General features: G+C 38.0%; 1 protein-coding gene across 35 annotated transcripts in view; it reads left to right on the top strand.

Annotated features, from left to right (window-relative positions):
* The window catches only part of EFCAB3 (EF-hand calcium binding domain 3), a 649,184-nt gene that overhangs the window by 282,343 nt on the left and 345,596 nt on the right, over positions 1–21,245 (top strand). For 29 of the 35 annotated variants that reach the window (XR_011383437.1, XM_070060541.1, XM_070060535.1 and 26 more), the window contains 9 exons: positions 4,768–4,872; positions 6,851–6,904; positions 7,495–7,599; positions 8,953–9,006; positions 10,890–11,000; positions 13,842–13,895; positions 15,514–15,609; positions 16,743–16,796; positions 17,304–17,408. Coding sequence is in view for 33 of the 35 variants with exons in the window: in XM_070060541.1 (XP_069916642.1) it covers positions 4,768–4,872; positions 6,851–6,904; positions 7,495–7,599; positions 8,953–9,006; positions 10,890–11,000; positions 13,842–13,895; positions 15,514–15,609; positions 16,743–16,796; positions 17,304–17,408 (738 nt within the window). In the remaining 2 variants the exon portion in view is untranslated. Of the gene's footprint in view, positions 1–748; positions 916–4,767; positions 4,873–6,850; positions 6,905–7,494; positions 7,600–8,952; positions 9,007–9,675; positions 9,758–10,889; positions 11,001–13,841; positions 13,896–15,513; positions 15,610–16,742; positions 16,797–17,303; positions 17,409–18,173; positions 18,326–21,245 lie in introns of those variants that run through there. The other 6 variants (XM_070060551.1, XM_070060530.1, XM_070060536.1 and 3 more) reach the window with 6 other exon arrangements.

Genomic DNA, 21,245 nt, shown 5'->3' with positions numbered 1-21,245 from the left:
CTGTACTGGTATTGGAGACCTGGAAGAAGCTCCTGGTTCCTGGCTTTGAATTTGCGTAGCTCTAGCTGTTGCAGTCATCTGGGAGTGAACCAGCAGATGGATGACCTCGCTCTCTCTCTGCCTCTGACTCTCTGTAACTCTGCTTTTCAAATAATAAATAAATAAATCTTTTTTAAAAAAGTTAATTTGAAACGGTCCAAGTTTAGCCAAGAAAATAAAAACTAAATTCATTAAATAACAGACTAGACATAGTTAAAGAGCGTATTCCAAACAACTGTAATTTAACACTGAAAATATGCCAAGATTGCAGCATAGACAAAAATGAAACATAAGAATGTGAAGTTAAGAGATGTGAGGGTTAGAGTGATAAATCTGCAGGTTTTTCCAGTATTACAAAGATCTTAAAAAAAGAGGATGAAGGAAAATACCAATATGAAAGAACTGATAATTCTCATTATTGTTGAAAGACATGAATCATAAAATATAGGGAATTTAATGGATCGTGAAAAGGATAATTAAATAGAAATCACTGTCCAGATACATCACAGGAAAACCACAAAACACATAAACAGAAACCTTAAAATCAACAAGAGTGAAATCTGAGTAGCTACAATAAAATAATAATTTGATACAAGATTTATAAACAGCAAAAAGTGTAAAGAAACATATTGTAATATTTTCAAAATACTGATAAAATAGCTGTCAACATGGGGTTTCCACTGAAAAACCTTATTATCTTTATTTTCAGAATGAGAAGTTACAAATTTTAAGACAAAAAATGCTGACTTTGATAAAACAGATCATCATGATGAATAATTTTAAAGGGATATATATCATGAAGGAAAAAATACTCCCAAAAAAGAATTCTGAAGAGTGATATGAGTAAAGAAGTTGTTAAACCCACATAAACCTTTCTTTTAAAGATTTTATTTATTAATTTGAAGGTAGAATTACAGAGAGAGAGAGAGAGAGAGAGAGAGAGAGAGATGGAGAGACAAAGAGAAAGGTCTTCCATCTGCTGGTTCACTCCCTAAATGGCTACAACAACTGGGGTCGGGCCATGCTGAAGGCAGAAGCCAGGGCTTCTTCCAAATCTGCCATGCAGGTGCGGGAGCTCAAGGGCTTGGACCATCCTCTACTGCTTTCCCAGGCCATTGCAGAGAGCTGGATCAGAAGAGGAGCAACTGGGACACAAACCAGTGCCCACTGAGACTTAGCCTACTGTACCACAGTACCACCCCCCCCAACATAAACATAATACATTTAAGAATGTAAAATATTAGCAAGTTTAAATTTTGTTATGTCTAATAAAATAACATTAATATGTTGGAGGCATGTAGGGAATAGGTAAGTATAATCATAGTTGGTGACTTTACCATCCTTTTGTCGTAATAGAACACAAGGGTAAATATAAGGAAGAGTTGAATATTGTGGCTAACCATCTTGAACCAGTGTGCATATTAAATACATAGAATCTGTGCCTAATAACTAGTATTCTTTTCAATCACATGGTCAAAAATATACTGAGCTTTAAATAGGATTGTCACATAATTTATTGATTAAACCTTTGAGAATGAATGAAGTTTAAGAATACGGAAAAGTAATCTATAATGATATCAAGTGGTTGGTTATGAACTAGAGACTGAATGGGAAAGGGCCTGAGGGAACTTTCTAGGATGATGGGTTTAATTTCTTGCTTTAGGCAAAATTGCATGGGTGTATTCAGTTATCAAAACTTGGGTGGTCATTTGACAAGCAGCTAAGTCACCACTTGATTAGATGGCCACATCCCATATCCGAGTGTTTGATATGAGTCCTGGCTACCCCACTTCGGATTCAGCTTTCCTCCTAAGGCACAGCCTGCTATATTCTGTTTACTATACCACAATTTTAAAATACGATATTTGACAGCTTCTTTCTTCCTGAAATTCAAGAGTAATTCAGTGCTTTTATTATTTTAACTTTTCTCCCATAATTTCAAGTATAATAAAGATATCACAAAAAGAGATGTTTATATTAATATTAACCTTATTTATAAATGCATACACAAAATCATCACAATAGCGGAAGATGAAAAATGTGGAAAAAAAGGAAACTAATAAAAAGACACATAAATTGCATCATATAAGAAATAAAAGCTTTTGCATGACAATACAAGCTAAACAACATTTTTTTGACAGTCAGAGTTAGACAGTGAGAGAGAGCAACAGAGAGAAGGGTCTTCCTTTTGTTGGTTCACCCCCCATATGGCCACTGCGGCTGGTGCAGCGCCAATCCGAAGCCAGGAGCCAGGTGCTTCCTCCTGGTCTTCCATGTGGGTGCAGGGGCCAAGCACTTGGGCCATCCTCCACTGCCTTCCCAGGCCACAGCAAAGAGCTGGATTGGAAGAGGAGCAACTGGGACAGAATCTGGTGCCCCAACAGGGACTAGAACCCGGGGTGCCAACGCCACAGGTGGAGGACTAGCCTAGTGAGCTGCAGGGCCGGCCGCTAAATAACATTTTTTAAAGACACAGAAAAATTAGAGAAGATACTTCTATGGCATAAAACCAATCAAGTAAATTATGGAGTGCATTAAACACTACAAGAATTCAGTAAGAACAAGCCAAACAACAATTATTAAAGTGTACACACATAAGAATGGACGTTGGATAAAAAAGAAGACCCTTCAGAGGCCAATCAGTATTTTTTTTTCGACAGGCAGAGTTAGACAGTGAGAGAGACAGAAACAGAGTTATAGAGAAAGGTCTTCCTTCCTTTGGTTCACTCCCCTAATGGCTGCTATGGCTGGCGCTGCACTGATCCGAAGCCAGGAGCTGGGTGCTTCCTCCTGGTCTCCCATGCGGGTGCAGGACCCACGGAACTGGACCATCCTCCACTGCCTTCCCGGGGCCGCAGCAGAGAGCTGGACTGGAAGAGGAGCAACCGGGACTAGTACCTGCCACCCCAACCGGGATTAGAACCCGGGGTGCCGGTGCCGCAGGCGGAGGATTAGCCAAGTGAGTCACGACACTGGCTGAGGCCAATCAGTATTAAAGAAGTAATTTATATCACCAATGATCATTGAAATCCAAACTAAAAGAATGATAAAATATAAGTTCATACCACTTAACACATGTTAGATTCACATAAATTATAAAAGTCAAACAATATCAAGTGCTGGCAATGATATGGAACAATGGAAATTTTCATGTATTGCTGGTTAATATGAATAGATTGAACAATTAAAATCTCAAGAAGTAAAAACTGTGCATATTTCACTTTCTTTGAATATTCACTGCAGTTATCCCATTCCTTTTTATGTATCTCAGACTCTCTTGTCTACTAGGAAAAATGTACAAGAATATAAATGCATTATTGTTTATAATGGCCAAAGATTGGAAACAACCTAAATCTTCATCTATAGGAGAATGAATAAATGTAGCAGGAACTAAATTGTAATAGAATAATAGTTCAAATGAGTGAAGAGTGTGGGGAGCAACCCGGACTGGACTGAGTTACTGGAATTAAGACTTATTCTATGCATCTGCTCTCCCACAATATGGCGCTGAGAAGGGAGAGACGGCTTCTGCACAGCTGCCTCCAGTTCAACCAATGGGCAGCAGGACCTGCTCCTGATTGGAGGAGAGCAGCGTACTCGGCGTGTGGGCAGCCGAGTTAGGATTGGCGGAGGAGGACTATAAAGGAGGAGAGAGACGGCATGCACCAGGAACATCTAAGGGGAACACCTGTGCAGCCCCCGAGAGAGCCGGCCGGCGGTGTGCCGCTCCCCCGCGGAAGTGGGGAATGTGGCAGGGGGAACCGCCCTTCCACGGAGGTGGAAGGGACAGTAGCCAACCCGGGAAGAACCAGCAGCAAACCCGGGGAGGGCCGAGCAGACGAAAGAACAACGCAGGGTCCTGTGTCGTTCCTCCACGAAGACGGGGAGCGACAAAGAGGAGCTCCAAGTTTCAACATGAATAAATATAACAAAACTAGCAAATTTTGAATGAAGAATACAAAAGTGAACTCACATTATGATGTGATACATATGAACTTAATGTTATACAAAACATTTCATGCGTATGAGGAAGACTTAGAAAGCTCGTGGGAAAGTGGAATTTAAAAATAATGCATTTGTTCTGTGAATTTTTGAAGCACACTCATACATGTAAAATGTTCACAGGAATTATAAACACTATAGTTATCACTTATTGTCCTTTTGGCTAAGATCAAGTGTACAATAGTGTTACCCTTTGGGGTAAAGGAGAGAAAGAACGGAATGAAGAGGATTTTGTGGTATATTTTTGTTATATCAGTACTATTTATTCATGAGGGAGGTTAGGTGGATACACAGATGCCAATGATATCATTATCAAATTTTTATTATTTTAATATTTCAAATTTGACAGATATAAATAGAATGACTAGAAATTATTTGATAAATTTATTTGGGGGAAAGGACCATGTGAATTTCTGTTCAGGAAATAAGGGTAATTCCTTCCTACCATCAGCAGGCTGTGAGTTTAGTTTTCCCTAATTATATGAATGGTTTAGCACTTTCATCAATCCTTTGAAAGCAAATTATATAAGCTGACTTTTCCTCTAGAAAACATAGGGTTGAAATTTCAATTCAGTCTTAATTACTGACAATCATTGTACAATTGATCATATTTCACTGGACCTTAGTCTTCACGGTGAAACCAATATTCATAATTCACAGTAAATCATAACTTCTGTCACATTTTATGCTTGTTCTGTTTTATTATATTCCTCTGTTTTTCCTAAGGAGGGATTGTTGATGTCACTAAACTGGACACTGTTTTGCAAAACATGGGAATGAAGCTTACAGAAATGGAGAGAAAAGATTTAATAGAGAAACTGCCTGTTGATGGTGAGCATGTAAATCTTTGAACTAATCAGGATAACCTGAGGCTGTCAATGTCTATATGGTCATCTCTGAAAAAGTATATTTGCCATTAAAATATTTATAAAAACTTAGAAATGAAGTCAGAAAGGAAATGAGGTGAAAGTCTTTCTTGTCATTTTATTTACATGTGTCAGCAACTCTACCTTCGGAAACAAAAAAATATGATCAGGTGGACAGGATTATAAAAATGAGTGAAAGACAAACATGTGGGGGCAGAGCAACATGAAAAACAGTCTGAAGGTTAACGCAGAAAAAAATGGGACAATGAAAGAGAAAAGAGCAGGTCAAAGATGAGAGATTATTTATAACATGATGGTGTACACATTCCATAGCCATATAATGGTGCTACCTCACTTTCTCAGAGCCAACAGCTGTCAAACCTTTAAGCCATGATGTATGGATTTATTCCTTATTATGAAGCTGCATAATATCCCACTTCTGAACTCAGAATCTGTGATCCAAAGGCCATGTTCTCAGACATCTTGTTTTTTTACTTACTACTTGTTTAATTTTTATTTAGTGAAGGATTAAGCTTATGATTATTAAAAATTAATGTATGTCATTTTACAAATTAGAAGAAAAATAAGAAAAAAGGAAGAGGAAAGTTATAGTAGGAAGTATGATTATGCAGTTAAAACTATGTGAATGAAATATATGAAATTTGTTCCCTTTATAAAATAAAAAAGTAAAAAAGATCCAGAAGCAAACCCCAAAATATGGTTAAAATCTAATTTTGACTGAAGTATGGTATATCAGTAAAAATTTTATTCTAATGAAAGAAACCTTCCACAAAAGAGCACATATTGTATGACTCACCTCATATGAAATGTCCAGAATTGGTAAATCTATAGAGACAGAGTATAGATGGGATTTCCTGGGACTGGAGTTGGTGACTATGGGATATTGGATGGAAGGTGCAGTGATGAAAATTTTCAGATATTAGACTCAGGTGATGGTTGCGGAGTTGTTTTCTGCATGCTTAGAAGCATGTAACTGTGCACATTAAGTAGGTGGATCTTATAGTGTGGGAATTATATTCATAATAGTTCAGTATATCTTCCAAAATATAATAATGGCCTGCTTGATTTTTTTAGATACAGGAGAAAATGGAGAACAAAATTCCTCTCAGCCTAGGTTTAGTAATACTGTTGACAACTGATGCTTTCTTCTGGTCACTTTTGTTAAAAAATGGTTCAATTATTGGGAATGTTTTTCTGTCATAATCTTAGTATCAGAGTTTCCCAATTATATGAAGTCTTATAAATATTTATCATTTATAAATAGGAAAAATCAATAAGGTATTTTGTAAATGAACATTTTGTAATCATTTTTCATCCAATATAGGAAAATATATCTGAGATGCTAGAATATCTTGGATTTCTGAGTTAATTCTATCTATGTAACATACTTTCAATGTAATGTATTTCTAAAATAGATTTCACAAATAAATGTAGAGATTCTACTTTATAAAATATCTCACATTAATCTCTGGAGTAATCATTATTTAAGTAGGATAAAGGAGTAAGAAACTCTATGTGGGGGAAAAGTCAACAACTACTAAATATCAGCTCACTACATAAGGAGATGATTTTTAAATTCCAATGGAAGTATTATATATAGTACATGACAAGTTGTAACTCCTGATTCTTGTGCTTGATTTAAACAGTAGAGAGCTTTCCATAGCACAGAAGCCATTAAGTAGACTCGTTGGAAAAACTGACTTAATTTTGTAAATCAATCTTGATTATTAAAGGTTTACTTTCCTATATTTCCTATAGCTAAATGAACCAAAGTTCCAGTGCTTATAATCTAGAACTTCTAGCTTCCCAAGAGGAATAAACATAGACAAAAATTATAGGCTCTATAAATATCATTTTATTATTTTATATTATTTTTAATCAGTGTCAATGAAGTATATTTGATTTACATATTTTCTTAACAGCTATTCAGAAAGTTGATATGAAAAAGTTAATGGATGAAATGAAAGCTTTTACTGGTGAGTAATAAATTACTCTAACACTAAATTATCTAATACTGTGTTAATTTTGAAAATACTTTTGCAGTTTATCCTACGAGTATAGTTTGTTACTTTTTCATCAAATGTATCCTCTTAAAGACTTATACTGGACTTTATCTATATTTAAAAATTTGATTAAAAATCTATTTTGATAAACAGTTTAGAGTAAATAAGAAATTAAGTGAAAGCTTTAATAGAGATCAGAATATTCATATTAATTTCATCATAAAGGAAATAATCATATATTTAAGAGCAGCCCCAATGCTAATTTCCCCTGCCAGAACTGTAAATTTTCTGGACAAGTGTAATTTTCTGGACAATCTTGATAGCAAAATTACTGCTCTGTTGCCTTAGAGGTACACAAATCCATCGTTAAAAGATTATTTCCTTCATTAAATCAGGGTTGAGGTTCTTTTTGTGGTTCCACAATATGTGTAAGTTGTGTATGTTTCTATTTGTTCACTACTTCAAGTAAAAAGTCATACAGCACAGTTAATGAAATGTTTATAATTCACAGTCATTAGAGGTCCTCAGAGTGGTCAAGCACTAACATCCCTGTCTTTTGAAAGGAAAAAAGGTCGATGCCAATGATCTGCCCAACGTTCTGGGGAGCATGGGGATCGAGCTCACAGAAGGAGAATGTGCAGAACTGCAGGAAGCCATTCCCACCGATGGTGAGCCCGACGAATGCCAGTGTAGCCTTTCCAGGGAGCTTGGTATTGAGGGTCATTGGTGGCAATTTTATAATGTTGTTTCTTCAGTTATTCCTTCTAAGAGGTGCTGAAAATGACCAGGGAGAGGTAAGTTCTCTATCATGTCGATTTAATGCGGGAGTCACCAAGCTCTTGAACTATCAGAGTTGACAGAAATGTAACCATGTTAAGCATACAGGTTACTGAGGTCTGAATGATATGAAGGAGAGAGCAAGAGATTATTTTTTTAAGATTTATTTATTTGAGGGCCCGGCGCCGTGGCTCACTTGGTTAATCCTCTGCCTGTGGCACACACCGGCATCCCATATGGGCACCGGGTTCTAGTCCCAGTTGCTCCTCTTCCAGTCCAAGCTCTCTGCTGTGGCCCAGGAAGGCAGTAGAGGATGGCCCTAGTGCTTGGGCTCCTGCACCCACGTGGGAGACCAGGAAAAAGCACCTGGCTCCTGGCTTCAGATTGGCACAGTGCCAGCCGTAGCAGCCATTTGAGAGGTGAACCAATGGAAGGAAGACCTCTCTCTCTCTCTCTCTCTCTCTCTCTCTAACTCTATCAAATAAATAAATAAATAAAAAGATTTATTTATTTGAAAGGCTGAGTAACAGAGAGGCAGAAGCAGAGAGAGAAAAGTCTTCCACCCACCGGTTCACTCCCCCAAATGGCCACAACGGCTGGAGCTGAGCTGATCTGAAGCCATGATCTAGCCACAAGAGAGCAAGAGATTATTTTAAGAACGGGAAAAAGGAAAGAAAAGGGACAGACAAGAGTTGAGGTCATTTCTGAATAATGATAGAGTCTCTCCAGTGGTTTCCTCAGATGTCAAACACTATACACATTTTTGTCACTAAGTTTTTCTTTTAAAAACTAATTTTTATTTGATGAACATTAGGACAAAATTCCCAGAGAAGGCATTAAAATTTTTTCTTAGGGCCAGTTTTGTAGTGTAAAATGTAGCATCTCTGCCTGTGATGTCGGCATCCCATATGGGTAATGATTTGAATTCTGGCTGCTCCACTTCTGAACCACCTCGCTGCTAATGCACCTGGGAAAGAAGTAGAAAATGACCCAAGTCCTTGGGCCCCTGCACCCACGTGGGAGACTTGGAAGAAGCTCCTGGCTCCTGCTACTTGGGGAGTGAACATGTGGTAGAAGATCTCAAGATCTCTCTTCTTTCTGTTTTTCCATCTCTCTCTGTAACTGTCTTTTAAATAAATAAGCCCTTAAAAAAAAACTCTATTACTAGAATTATCCAGTTGCCTTATAGCTGTGTGACCATCCTATTCTTTTCTTTCTCATATAAATTATGCCTTTTCTTACAGCTGCTGGAAAGATGTATCAGAAGAGATTGTTGGATGGTGTGAAGTCTATGAAAGGTATGTAAGAAGCATGACTATTAGAAAAATATGCTACATTAACACATGCATTTATACAACTAGTTTTAGTTGTATTTACATCTTTATATTTAGATTTCTCATTTCATTACATTCATTACACCATACTTTCATGTAATCACCCATTATTTGACATTTCAAGGAGTCCTTTCATTATTGAATATTTCTAAATAGCAACTTCAGAGAATCACTTGATCTCTATACAGACAGTATAATACAGAGAATAGTAGATACTTGTTCTCCAAATTTACCTATTTTACAAATAATCTTAAAATGATCTTTAATATAATTTTATTCCAAGAATTAAGAGTCTTCATGTTATTTTCTATATGTTCTTTCCCAAATGTCTTTTAATTTTATATATATATATATGGCCATACTGCTTTTCCCCCTCTCCTCTTGGCACTCCTTACAATAAGAGAAGACAAGGGTGTAGGAAGGGAAAGAGGAATGGTTATAGGTTCCACTTCTTAGTACAGGGTGAGTGAAGTCTCTTGCAGGTATCAGTGGAACTCATGACATTCTATACCTTTGGAAAAATGGCAGTCAGCAATATTCTTTGGGGAATTTTGTAGTGAATTAGTGAATGTACTGTTTTTTATACTCTCATAGAGCAATACATTATAATTTCAGTGTACTTTTTATATGTAGCAATAATGCAGAACATTGATGGTTAGAAACTCCAAGTATCACTCTCAGCTGTTGCATGACTTTGTTCTGGGTACAGGCCTGCTCAGTGTTCTCCCTGTGTGCCAGTGGGGACAGTTCTACCATTGGTATGAATGTTCTAAAAACTATTTTAAAATAAGCTTTTCTTGCAGTGCAAAGGAAAAAATTGCATTTTCTTTTTTATTTTTTAAAAACTTTTATTTAATAAATATAAATTTCAAAAGTACAACTTTTGGGTTATAGTGGCTTTTTCCCCTCCATAAACTTCCCTCCCACCCACAACCATCCCATCTCCCACTCCCTTTCCCATCCCATTCTTCATTAAGATTCATTTTCAATTATCTTTATATACAGAAGATCAACTTGATATATACTAAGTAAATATTTCAACAGTTTGCATCCACATAGATACACAAAGTATAAATTACTGTTTGAGTACTAGTTTTACCATTAATTCACATAGCACAACACATTAAGGATAGAGATCCTACATGGGGAGTAAGTGCACAGTGACTCCTGTTGTTGATTTAACAATTTATACTCTTATTTATGACATCAGTAATCACCTGAGGCTCTTGTTATGAGCTGCCAAGGCTATGGAAGCCTTTTGAGTTCCTTATTTAGACAAGGTCATAGTCAAAGTAAAAGTTCTCTCCTCCCTTCAGAGAAAGGCACCGCCTTCTTTAATGGCCCGTTCTTTCTACTGGGATCTCACTCACAGAGATCTTTCATTTAGGTGTTTTTTTTGTTTTTGTTTTTTGTTTTTTGTTTTTTGTTTTTTTTTTTTGCCAGAGTGTCTCGGCTTTCCATGCCTGAAATACTCTCATGGGCTTTTTAGCTGGATCTGAATGCCTTAAGGACTGATTCTGAGGCCAGAGTGCTGTTTAGGGCATCTGCCAATCTATGTAAACTCCTCTTTTGACATTTATTAACACTGTAAGTGACAACTTTAAACACAGTTGGAGTCCCCTAAGTGATTCTTCAACTTTAAATATTTTTAAGTTGTTCTTAATATGATAAGAGGTGATTTACTGAGTGAACCATATAAGACTATTCAATAATATAAATAACTCGTATATATGTCTTTCTTTTTTAGCATTATGAAATGCACACAAAATAAAAATTTATGTCTCGATATATCAATATTTTGAAATTATTTATGTTTTCTTCATAATTCTTGCTATTTCTTTCCTAAGGAGGAATGGTTAAAATCAATAACCTAGACAATGTTCTGGAAAACCTGGGAATTGAACTCACAGAAAAGGAACATGAAAGTCTGACAGAAAATCTGTCACTGTCACTTAGTGGTAAGAATTATAGATAACAATTGGGTTTCAAAGGAATTTACAATTATGGACTTATGTAAGGAAATACGTATAACTAGTGATAGTTCATAAGACAAAAATGGCACTATTCAATGATAAAGGAAAGCTGATCCTAATTTAAAATAGAGCATTTATTAGTTTGGAGGCTAAAAGAAAAACTTTGTATGACACAAGTTAAGCAGTTTATTTGAGAATTAGAGGTTTAACAAATTAGGAAGCACTCAGACTCAGAAAAGCAGAGATATTGAGCATCAGGCTTATATAGGCTGAATGCACAAGCAAAGTAAAGGTATTATCTCATTGGTTATAGGTGGGCATTTAACTCATTTTGATATTTCTGGTTACAAAACTAGTGGCTGTAGTGATTGGGTGGTGGTAGGCTGTTTGTGACTTTTAAAAAAGATTTATTTGTTTGAGAGGTAGAGTTACAGAGTGAGAGGGAGGGACAGAAAGGTCTTCCATCCACTGGTTCACTTGCCAAATGGCTGCAACAGGCAGAGCTGGACAGATCCAAAGCCAAGAGCCAGGAGCTTCTTCCAGGTCTCCCATGTGGGAACAGGAACCCAAGGACTTGAGCCATCTTCTACTGCTTTCTCTGGCCATAGCAGAGAGCTGGATCAGAGGGAGAGAGACAGAGAGACAGAGAGAGAGAGAGAGAGGTCTTCGATCCGATGTTTCACTCCCAATTGGCCACAATGGCTGGAACTGTGCCAATCCAAAGCCAGGAGCTTCTTCCAGATCTCCCATGTGGGTGCAGGGGCCCAAAGACTTGGGCCATCTTCCACTGCTTTCCCAGGCCACAGCAGAGTGCTGGATCAGAAGAGGAGCAGCTGTGACTAGAACTGTTGCCCATGTGGGATGCCGGCGCTTCAGGCTAGGGTGTTAACTGGCTGTGCCCCCACTACTACTTTCAAATTAGGAAATGCATAGGGAACAGGGTGAATGTTTTAGGATAGACAGTCTCCTAACTACACAGTCATCTTCAACCAGTTCTATTATTAAATGACCAAATGACCATTCCTCATTTCATTTTTACATATTTTCCCAGGGAAATATTACTAGAATAATGTTATGCTGAAGACTACCCTGAATATTAGATTAATATAGTCACAATTATACTTCTTAATATCATATTTAAATCATTTTCATAATTTCTTACGTTATATTGGTTTCTCTTTCAGTAGGTTGAATTATGGTTTTCCATAACAGAGCAAGAATGTTTTTTATTATCCTGTACTCCTCATTCTCCCTGTGTTCCTATAGCTCATTAATTGCCAAATGAAGTCATCAATATGGGATGCTGGCGCTGCAGGCGAGGCTTAGCCTACTATGCCACAGCACTAGCCTTGCCTAAAACTCAGTCCTGGTATCCCACATGAATGGCAGGAACCCAGGAACTTGGGCCATAACTACTGCCTCCCAGGGTCTACATGAGCAAGATGAAGTCAGTAGCTAGAGCTGGGTATGCAACCTTTGTAGGAGAGGGAGAGGAGAGGAAGGAGAGAGAGGTGAGAAAGGAGAGGAGAGGAGGAAGAGGAGGAGGAAGAGAGAGAGAGAGAGAGAAGGAGGGAGGGAGGGAGGGAGAGAAGGAGGGAGGAAGAGAAATTGATTTTTCATCCTCTGGTTCACTCCTCAAATGACTGAAATGGCCAGGGTAACTGAAATGGCCAGGTCTGGGCCAGACTGAAAGAAGAAGCCAGGAATTTTATACAAGTCTCTCCCATGTGGGTGACAGGGGCCCATGTACTTGGGTCATCTTCTACTGCTTTCCCAGGCACATCAGCAGAGAACTGGATTTGAAACGGAGCAGCCAGGATTGAACTGGCACTCATATGAGATGCTGACATCATGGGCAGCAGCTTAACCCATTGAGCCCAGCACTGGGCCTGAGGGACATAAAAATCTTAACTGCTAGGCTAAGAATCCACCCCAGAGCCCGCATTTTTTTTATTTGCACTCAGTCCAATGCACTTAGTTCCCATGGGTTGATTGACCTTCCTGATACTGAAACATAACCATGTTTCCGTAACACTCTACCTTTGACTAATGATTTCTTTTCCTTAAAGATAGAAAGGTTGAACTATTTATCCAAACCATATACATATATTGATATCAAAATATTGAGAACTCATATCATAAGCTGTTCCGAGTTAATAGTAGAAATAAATTAATAGCAGGGGCCGGCACTGTGGCAAAGCAGGTAAAGCTGCTGCCTGCCTGCAGAGCCAGCATCCTATATGGGTGCTTGTTCTAGTCCCAGAAACTCCACTTCCAATACAGCTCCCTGTTCAAATGCCTGGAATAGTAGTAGAAGATGGCCCAAGTCCTGGAGCCTCTACACTCACGTGGTAGACCCAGAAGAGGCTCCTGGCTCCTGGCACAGCTCTGGCCATTGTGGCCATCTGGGGAGTGAACCAGCAGATGGAAGATCTTTCCCTGCTCTCTCTGCCTCTGCTTCTCTGAAACTCTGCCATTCAAATAAATAAATCAATCTTTAAAAATAAAATAATAAAAAAGAATAGTAGCAGTAAAAGTTTAAAAAATGAAAAATAGAATCTCACTGTCAACACAAATCTTTGAAAGAAGCTTGGTTTAAACTAGAAATAAAGGCTAACAAAAAACAAACCAACATCAACTCATAGGAGTATGAGCATTAGATTTAAGAAAGCAGTGTGTTTAGTCAGCTTTCCACCTACCATAGAATGGATTCTTGCCATCATTGCATCTGAGTCTTTGATTGAATCATATTAAATTGTGAGTGGATTTTAATAGCTTTTTTTATCTTATCATATTGTCTTTTCCTAATTATGGTTTTTCTTACAGCTAGTGGAACGACTGATCTAAGTAAATTGCTGGAAGCAGTAGAAATTGTTACAGGTTAGTTAAAAGTTACTATAAATCTAATGTCTTCATTTTTATACTAAATAATTTTTGTATAGCACCACATTTTTCATTGTCTTTTTAATTCTTTTCCTTTGTCTATATTGATCAGTATCTACCTAAAATTATATTTTAGAATATCTGCATTGTAGTACTATTTCAGTGCTAAGTAGTTCTGGTGGCAAATTCCTTTGTATGTGGGATATTTGCCAATAATAGTCACTATTCTTGATTTTGAGTGCCAAAAGTTTAGTACAGTAAGAGATATATTAAACTGTTATAAAGGTGAGATAATTTTTTGAGGAATTTTTATTATTAACTTTAAATTTGCAAAACAAAAATTGTAAAGTAGTAAATAAAATGAGTTCTGATATATCCCTCATCTAATTTCCCTTTTTAGCATCTCACATTAATGTGTTTGTCACAATGAGCTACACCAAACTTCTGGTATTGCTTTTATCCAAACTCCTTTTATCCTTACCAGCCTATTAACCAACATTCTGTGCTGAGATGAGGTTGTTTGTTTGTTTGTTTGTTTAGTTATTTGATAATTTATCTCCCAGGTGTAAGGAAGAACATGCAGTATTTGTCTTTCTGTGTCTGGCCTATCTCAGTCAACATAATGTACTCCAGTTGCATCCATTTTCCTGCAAATAACAGCACTTCATTCTTTTTTATAGCAGAATGTATTCTGCTGTAAAATCTATATATGTATATATGTTCCACACTTTCTTTATCTGTTCATGTGATGATGGGTACCTTGGTTGATTCCTTCTTTGGCTGTTGCCAATAGTGTCGCTAAAAACATGGTGGAGCAGGTATCTCTTTAATGCAGTGAGTTCATATCTTTTGGGTACATACTCAGGAGTGGGATTGCTGGATCATATGGCAGTTCCATTTCTAGTTTTTAAAGAAATCGTCATACTTTTTCTACACTGGCTGCAATAATTTATATTCCACCCAGCAGTGTATAAGAGTTCCCATTTCTCCATATCTTCATCAGAAAATGTACTGTCTTTTGCATAATAGCTATTCTGACAGTGGTGAGATGATATCTCATTGTAGTTTTCATTTGCACTTGATTTGGCTAGTGATATTGAGCATTTTTTCATATATTTGTTGGTCATTGTATTTTTTCTTTTGAGAACTGGCTATTGAGGTCCATTTCTTAACTGGATTACTTTTGTTATTGAGGTTTTTGAGTTACTGATCTATTCTGAATATTAATCTTTGTTGGATGAGTAGCTTGCATATATTTTCACCCATTCTTTGGGATGTCTCTGTACTCTATTGATTGTTTAGTTTGCTGTGTGGAAGCTTCTGAGTTTCATATGATCCCATTTGTCTAGGTTTCCTCTTATCATGTGTGTTTTGGGGGTTAGCACCTACAATATCCTAATTTATAGGACATAAACTGAATCATTATATCTATTTTACTAAGAGTGAGCTTATATTTCTATCAGTTAATGAGATTGGTGAGCAATTAATATATTTTATTTGTATATATTCATATAATAAGTGTAGTTGAAACAGAACAGACGAACAGACAGCATATCTTTTTAAAGTATTAGACCTTTCTCCATACTGATGTATGACCATTCTGATTATATTGAAGGAGGAGAAATTGATACTGAAAATGCTCTGGAGGAAATGGGAATAGCTCTCACAGAGAAGGAACATGAAGAACTTATAACAAATCTATCAGTTGATGGTAAGCATTTCAAATAATAGTATGGTCTTAAAGGCAGCATGCATTGTTTATTTTGTTAGAAAAATAATTTAAAATTATTTGGAATGAATTATCTCATACTTATTGGAGAGACAGACAGACAAAAAATAAATGTAAATTCTAGTTTGTTGACATGAGTTACTTGGGCTTATGACTGCACTTGTAGACTGAGAAGGAGGAAGGAAAGAAAAGGACTTAAACAAAAAAGGAAGACTAGACTAAAAATGCATGAATATGTATAATATGATCCAATTTGTATGTTTATAACACATATAATTCAAGTATTATAAAAACTTTATAAAGAAAGCAAAATGAATTCTACTGATGGGCCAGCATTGTGGTATAGCAGGTTAAGCTGCTGTCTGCAATACCGGAATCTTGTGTGGGCACTGGTTCAAGCCTCGATTGCTCCACTTCTGATCTAGCTCCCGACTAATGCACCTGGGAAAGCAGGGGAGGATGGCCCAAGTGTTTGGGCCCCTGCACCCACATAGGAGACCCGGAAGAAGCTCCAGGCTCCTGATTTCAAATCCATCTGGCTCTAGCTGTTGCGGCCATCTAGGGAGTGAATCGGCAGATGGAAGACCTTTCTCTCTGCCTCTGCCTCTCTGTCACACGACATTTCAAATAAATAAATAATTCTTAAAAAAAAAAAAAAGATGGAGAGAATGAGAGAGTGGATAAAGAGAGAGTGGGGTTAGCCTGTCCTGACAGATAACAAGGATTTGAAACCAGGATTCATTCCTTTTGAGCAACAAGCAGAGTCCCCTCTTTAACTGCTTGTGTTAGGGGAAGTGTAGAGCACCACAAGGACTTTGATAAGGTGGGGGGGGGGGCATGCAGAAAGGCTCCTTGGTGAAGTTTACACTGCATTGTCTTAACAGTTTGGAATGTCCCCGGTGTGGGGCTCTCCTGGGCAATAAACATTCCACTGGTTTCACAATAACAACTGAATAAATTTGGTATATTGATGGTGTTTCATTTTTGTATCTTAAAAGTAATTGGAAACCTTCTGAGAAAAATTACTAATACCCTTTACCTTAAATTGTGCTTTTGCTGCCTTGGTGAACCTCTACATCACTCACTTTTGTGTGGCTTGATTTATATTTCTGTAGATAATGGAAAAGTCTTCAAAAATAGATTACTGGATGGTTTGAAATCATTTAATGGTAAGTGAAAAAGGAATGAAAAACCAGCTTAATTGAAGAGAGAGAAACATACTCTTTCCTATATAATAAATTGTGAGTTTTACCAATTTACTTAATTATTGACATCACTCCCATATTCCTAAATAGAAGTGTGTGTTCGAAAAGTATATGTTGGAGTTCTGAAATTTCCTATTTGATAGAAAAGAACATAAAAATATCTTGGGAATTTAGTAGGAGTTGAGACTATCTTAGAAAGTAAATAAAAACAAGCCCATTTATTAGTGAGAAAACTAATTTTTGCACTTCTATCAGTTGTTAGTAATTTATTCAGCCTCTTTTAATATTTATAAGCTATAAACTCACCACTGTGATCCAGCCAAGGAAAGAGATTCAGGTTTTCTCTCCATTATTGACCCCCTTTTTACTACAGAGCATAGGCATTCCTGCTAAAGCTGGTAACCTTAATATATAGAAGTTAAGAGCTTTGGGTCCATCAGATTTTACTCCTATTTCCCTTATTTTTCCAAGGAGGGTTTATTAATGTCAATAAGCTTGATTCAGTTGTGAAAAACATGGGATGTAAACTCTCGGAAGAAGAAATTAAGGATTTGAAATGCAACCTGCCCACTAATGGTGAGTGTTTAAAATATTTTTAAGATACTCATGAAAAATCCAGGATTTCTGTACAAGTGTCAATTCTTCAACCCATTAAACGCTTATTAGGCCTAGTCAGGCATTTTTTAATGGCTTAAGAGAATTCAGAATGCAATAAATAACTAATTTTGTCTTGTATATATATATATATATTTTTTTTTTGACAGGCAGAGTGGACAGTGAGAGAGAGAGACAGAGAGAAAGGTCTTCCTTTTGCCGTTGTTTCACCCTCCAATGGCCACCACGGCTGGCGCGCTGCGGCCGGCACACTGCGCTGATCCGAAGGCAGGAGCCAGGTGCTTCTCCTGGTCTCCCGTGGGGTGCAGGGCCCAAGCACTTGGGCCATCCTCCACTGCCTTCCCGGCCACAGCAGAGAGCTGGCCTGGAAGAGGGGCAACTGGGACAGAATCCTGCGCCCCGACCGGGACTAGAACCCGGTGTGCCGGTGCCGCTAGGTGGAGGATTAGCCTAGTGAGCCGCGGCGCCGGCCAGTATATAATTTTTAATTGGTTCATGATGCAATTTATATCACTTTGTTATAAACAGGGATTGGAGCTCATTCAAGTCAACTACAAAATTGGGGAAATAAAACAAACTAGAGGACAGAAGAGAGTGAAAATACAATGAAATAAAGTTAGAGGAAATGAACATAAGGAAAGAATGCTAAGGGTGGGGAATGATTTAAATATCACCAACTACCACTTAAATTAGCACTTCCACTGCTACTAGTTCCTCTCCATCTAGGAACTTACCTTTAGACAAGAAGACAAAAAAGTGATGAGAAGACAAAACAGTCAACAAGAAAAATAGGTTTGACACACATTTCTTCACTATTGAAGGCATAGCAGAATCTATGTCCTAAAGCCAAGGGCAATGAGAGACTCGGGCCATTTCTGGTATGTTTTCTTCACGAGTATTTTAAAGAATTCATCTTTTAGAGTATCCATATCCATATGGATACTCCATTAAGTTCATGGAAAATGGAATTAAAAGATAAGTTTAGGGGCTAGCATTATGTCCCAATGGGTTAAGCCACCACCTAAGATACTAGCATCCCATATTGAGTGCTGGTTTGAGTTCTAGGTGTTCCATTTCCAATCCTGCTCTCTGCTGTAACATCTGGGAAAATAGCAGAAGATAGCCCAAGTACTTGACCCTTGCCACTCGTGTGGGAAACCAAGATAAACCTCCTGGCTCCTTGGTTTGCCTGGCCTAGCCCCACCCATGGCCATGTGGCCATTCGGGGAGTGAAACAGCAGATGGAAGAAATCTCTCTCTCTCTCTCTCTGTCTCTCTTCTCTCTGTCTCTCCCTAATTCTATAACTACCTTTCAAATAAGTAAATAATTCTTTTTTTAAAAAAAAATAAATTTATTTTGGTGCAAAAAAATTTTTTGAACTCCATGCATACAAGGAGTCATCAAAAATTAATGAAAATGTATTATGAGAAAATTATGTATAGATTTTAAAGTTTTTGCACCAAAATAAACTTGTCTTTTAATTCCATTTTCCACATCTCCTGAAGCACCCTTGTATATGTAAATATAAATGGTGTTGATAATGTTCAATATTTTCAATATTTTGATGGTGACAGTGGGTACATAAATCTGCACAAGTAATAAAACTATATAGAACTGTGTTGGGGCCAGTGCTGTGGTGTAGCGGGTAAAGCTGCAGCCTGCAGTGCCAGCATCCTATATGGGTGCCGGTTAGAGTTCCAGCTGCTCCACTTCTGATCCAGCTCTCTACTATGGCCTGGGAAAGCAGTGCAGGATGGCCCAAGCTCTTGGGCCCCTGCACCCACATGGGAAACCCAGAAGAAGCTCCTGTTCCTGGCTTCAGATCGGTGCAGCTCCGGCCGTTGCAGCCAATTAGGGTGTGAACTGGTGGATGGAAGGTGTCTCTCTCTTTCTCTCTCTCTCTCTCTGCCTCTCCTTCTCTCTCTGTGTAACTCTGACTTTCAAGTAAAATGAATAAATCTTTAAAAAAAACTATATAGAACTTAATACACACAGAGTCATGCAAATAAATACATGTAAAACTAAGAATCTGAATAACATTGGTAGGCTTTATCAATGTTAATATCTGCTATGTTTTAAACAATGCTTTTTATTTTAATTTTATGGTTATATATCAAGAAAGAGATATACTTTTTGAGGGATGAATTGCTTTATTAATTTAGAGACTCTCAATCTTTATTTCTTTATTATTTTAAAAAAATTTTTAAGGTGAACTAATTTCATTTATTTCATATTTACGGATTTTGGAGCATAGTAATACTTCCCAGCCTACCCTCCCTCCCATGCTTCCACCCTTCCTTCTCCTTCCTTTCTTATTCTCTCTTAATTTTTATAATGATCTACTTTCAATTTAATCATAAGATTAATCTGGTATTGTGATGCCTCTGACTTTGTTTTTTTAAGATTCCTTTATCTATTTTGGGTTTCTTGTGTTTCCTTATGAATTTTGGCATCATTTTTTCTAAATATTTTATATCTTTCTATTCCTTTTTTAAAGATCTGCTCCACCCCACTAGCATGGCCTTTCCATGGAGAGGCCAAGATGTTCCCAGAGCTAGCTGCCCTTGGGTGCTCTGCCTTGAGCCCTGGAGCCTTAGATATTTTGAGAGGCTGGAGGCACCTCACAGTCCTACACTGACGCCGAGGGCCCTGTGAACCCTCCCAGTGAGGAGCATTGCTTTTCCCTCTGGTAAAATCCCCTAGTCTCACCCACAAGTGCCACCACAGCCTCTACTAGTATCAAAATGGCGCCTTCTCCCCCTCCCCCCCCCAGTTGCAGGGCACCCTTTTGGGTTACTGGGGAGAAAGAAACGTACTTCTTTTTTTTTTTAAGATTCATTTTATTTATTTGGAAGACAGAGTTACAGAGAGAGGTAGAGACAGAGAGAGAGGTCTTCCATCCACTGGTTCACTCCCCAAATGGCTGCAACGACCAGAGCTGCGCCAATCCAGAGCCAGGATCAGGAGCTTCTTCTGGGTCTCCCACACGGGTGCAGGGGCCCAAGGACCTGGGCCATCTTCCAGTGCTTTCCCAGGCCACAACAGAGAGCTGGATCAGAAGAGGAGCAGCCGGGACTCGAACCTGTGCCCATATGGGATACCTGTGCTTCAGGCCAGTCCTTTAACCCACAGTGCCACAGCGCCGGCCCCGAAATGTACTTCTTTTCACTAGGTTAGGCAGGCACCTTGCCCCCAGCTAGGGCTCCAGGCCAAACTCAAAAATAGTGTGGTCTGCAGTATTATCCCTCAGGCAATAACACAGGTGGCATGGGCTGCCACAGTCTGCTCTCATCCCTCTCTCCTTAGTTGACATCTCCTGCAGTTCCTGGCTGCAGGTGTTGTGTGTGGCTTCTCTGCTTGTTGCCTGGCATCTGCATGTGCTCTGCTCCTGCACAGCATCCTTCTTCCCTCTGTAGAATTTCCTCTGCAAACGTCTCTCCAGCTCTCCCCTGGGAATGTGCTTCTTCAGCTTTTCTTCTGCCATTTTCCCCTGTCTAAAGCAGCACGTCTTGTCCCTAGTATACTGTGGTTTATATGTCTTATTTTTAAGGGAAGCTGGGAAAAATAGATGAAACATACCTCTCCATTTTTTCTTATGATTTTGTGCTGGTATACAGTTAACCAAATAGAATTTTCAAAAATATTATGTTAAAAATAACTTTTGCATTTAGTCTATTAGCCTCCCATGATATGATAAACCAATATATATATATATATACACATATCTATATCTGTATCTGTATCTATATATCTATCTAAATATATGTCTGATGTCAAAGAATTGTCTTCAAAGTGAT

This window comes from Oryctolagus cuniculus, chromosome 17 (genome assembly GCF_964237555.1).
Source record: "Oryctolagus cuniculus chromosome 17, mOryCun1.1, whole genome shotgun sequence".
Classification (NCBI taxonomy): domain Eukaryota; kingdom Metazoa; phylum Chordata; class Mammalia; order Lagomorpha; family Leporidae; genus Oryctolagus; species Oryctolagus cuniculus.
This window is presented reverse-complemented; position numbering and strand designations above follow the sequence as displayed.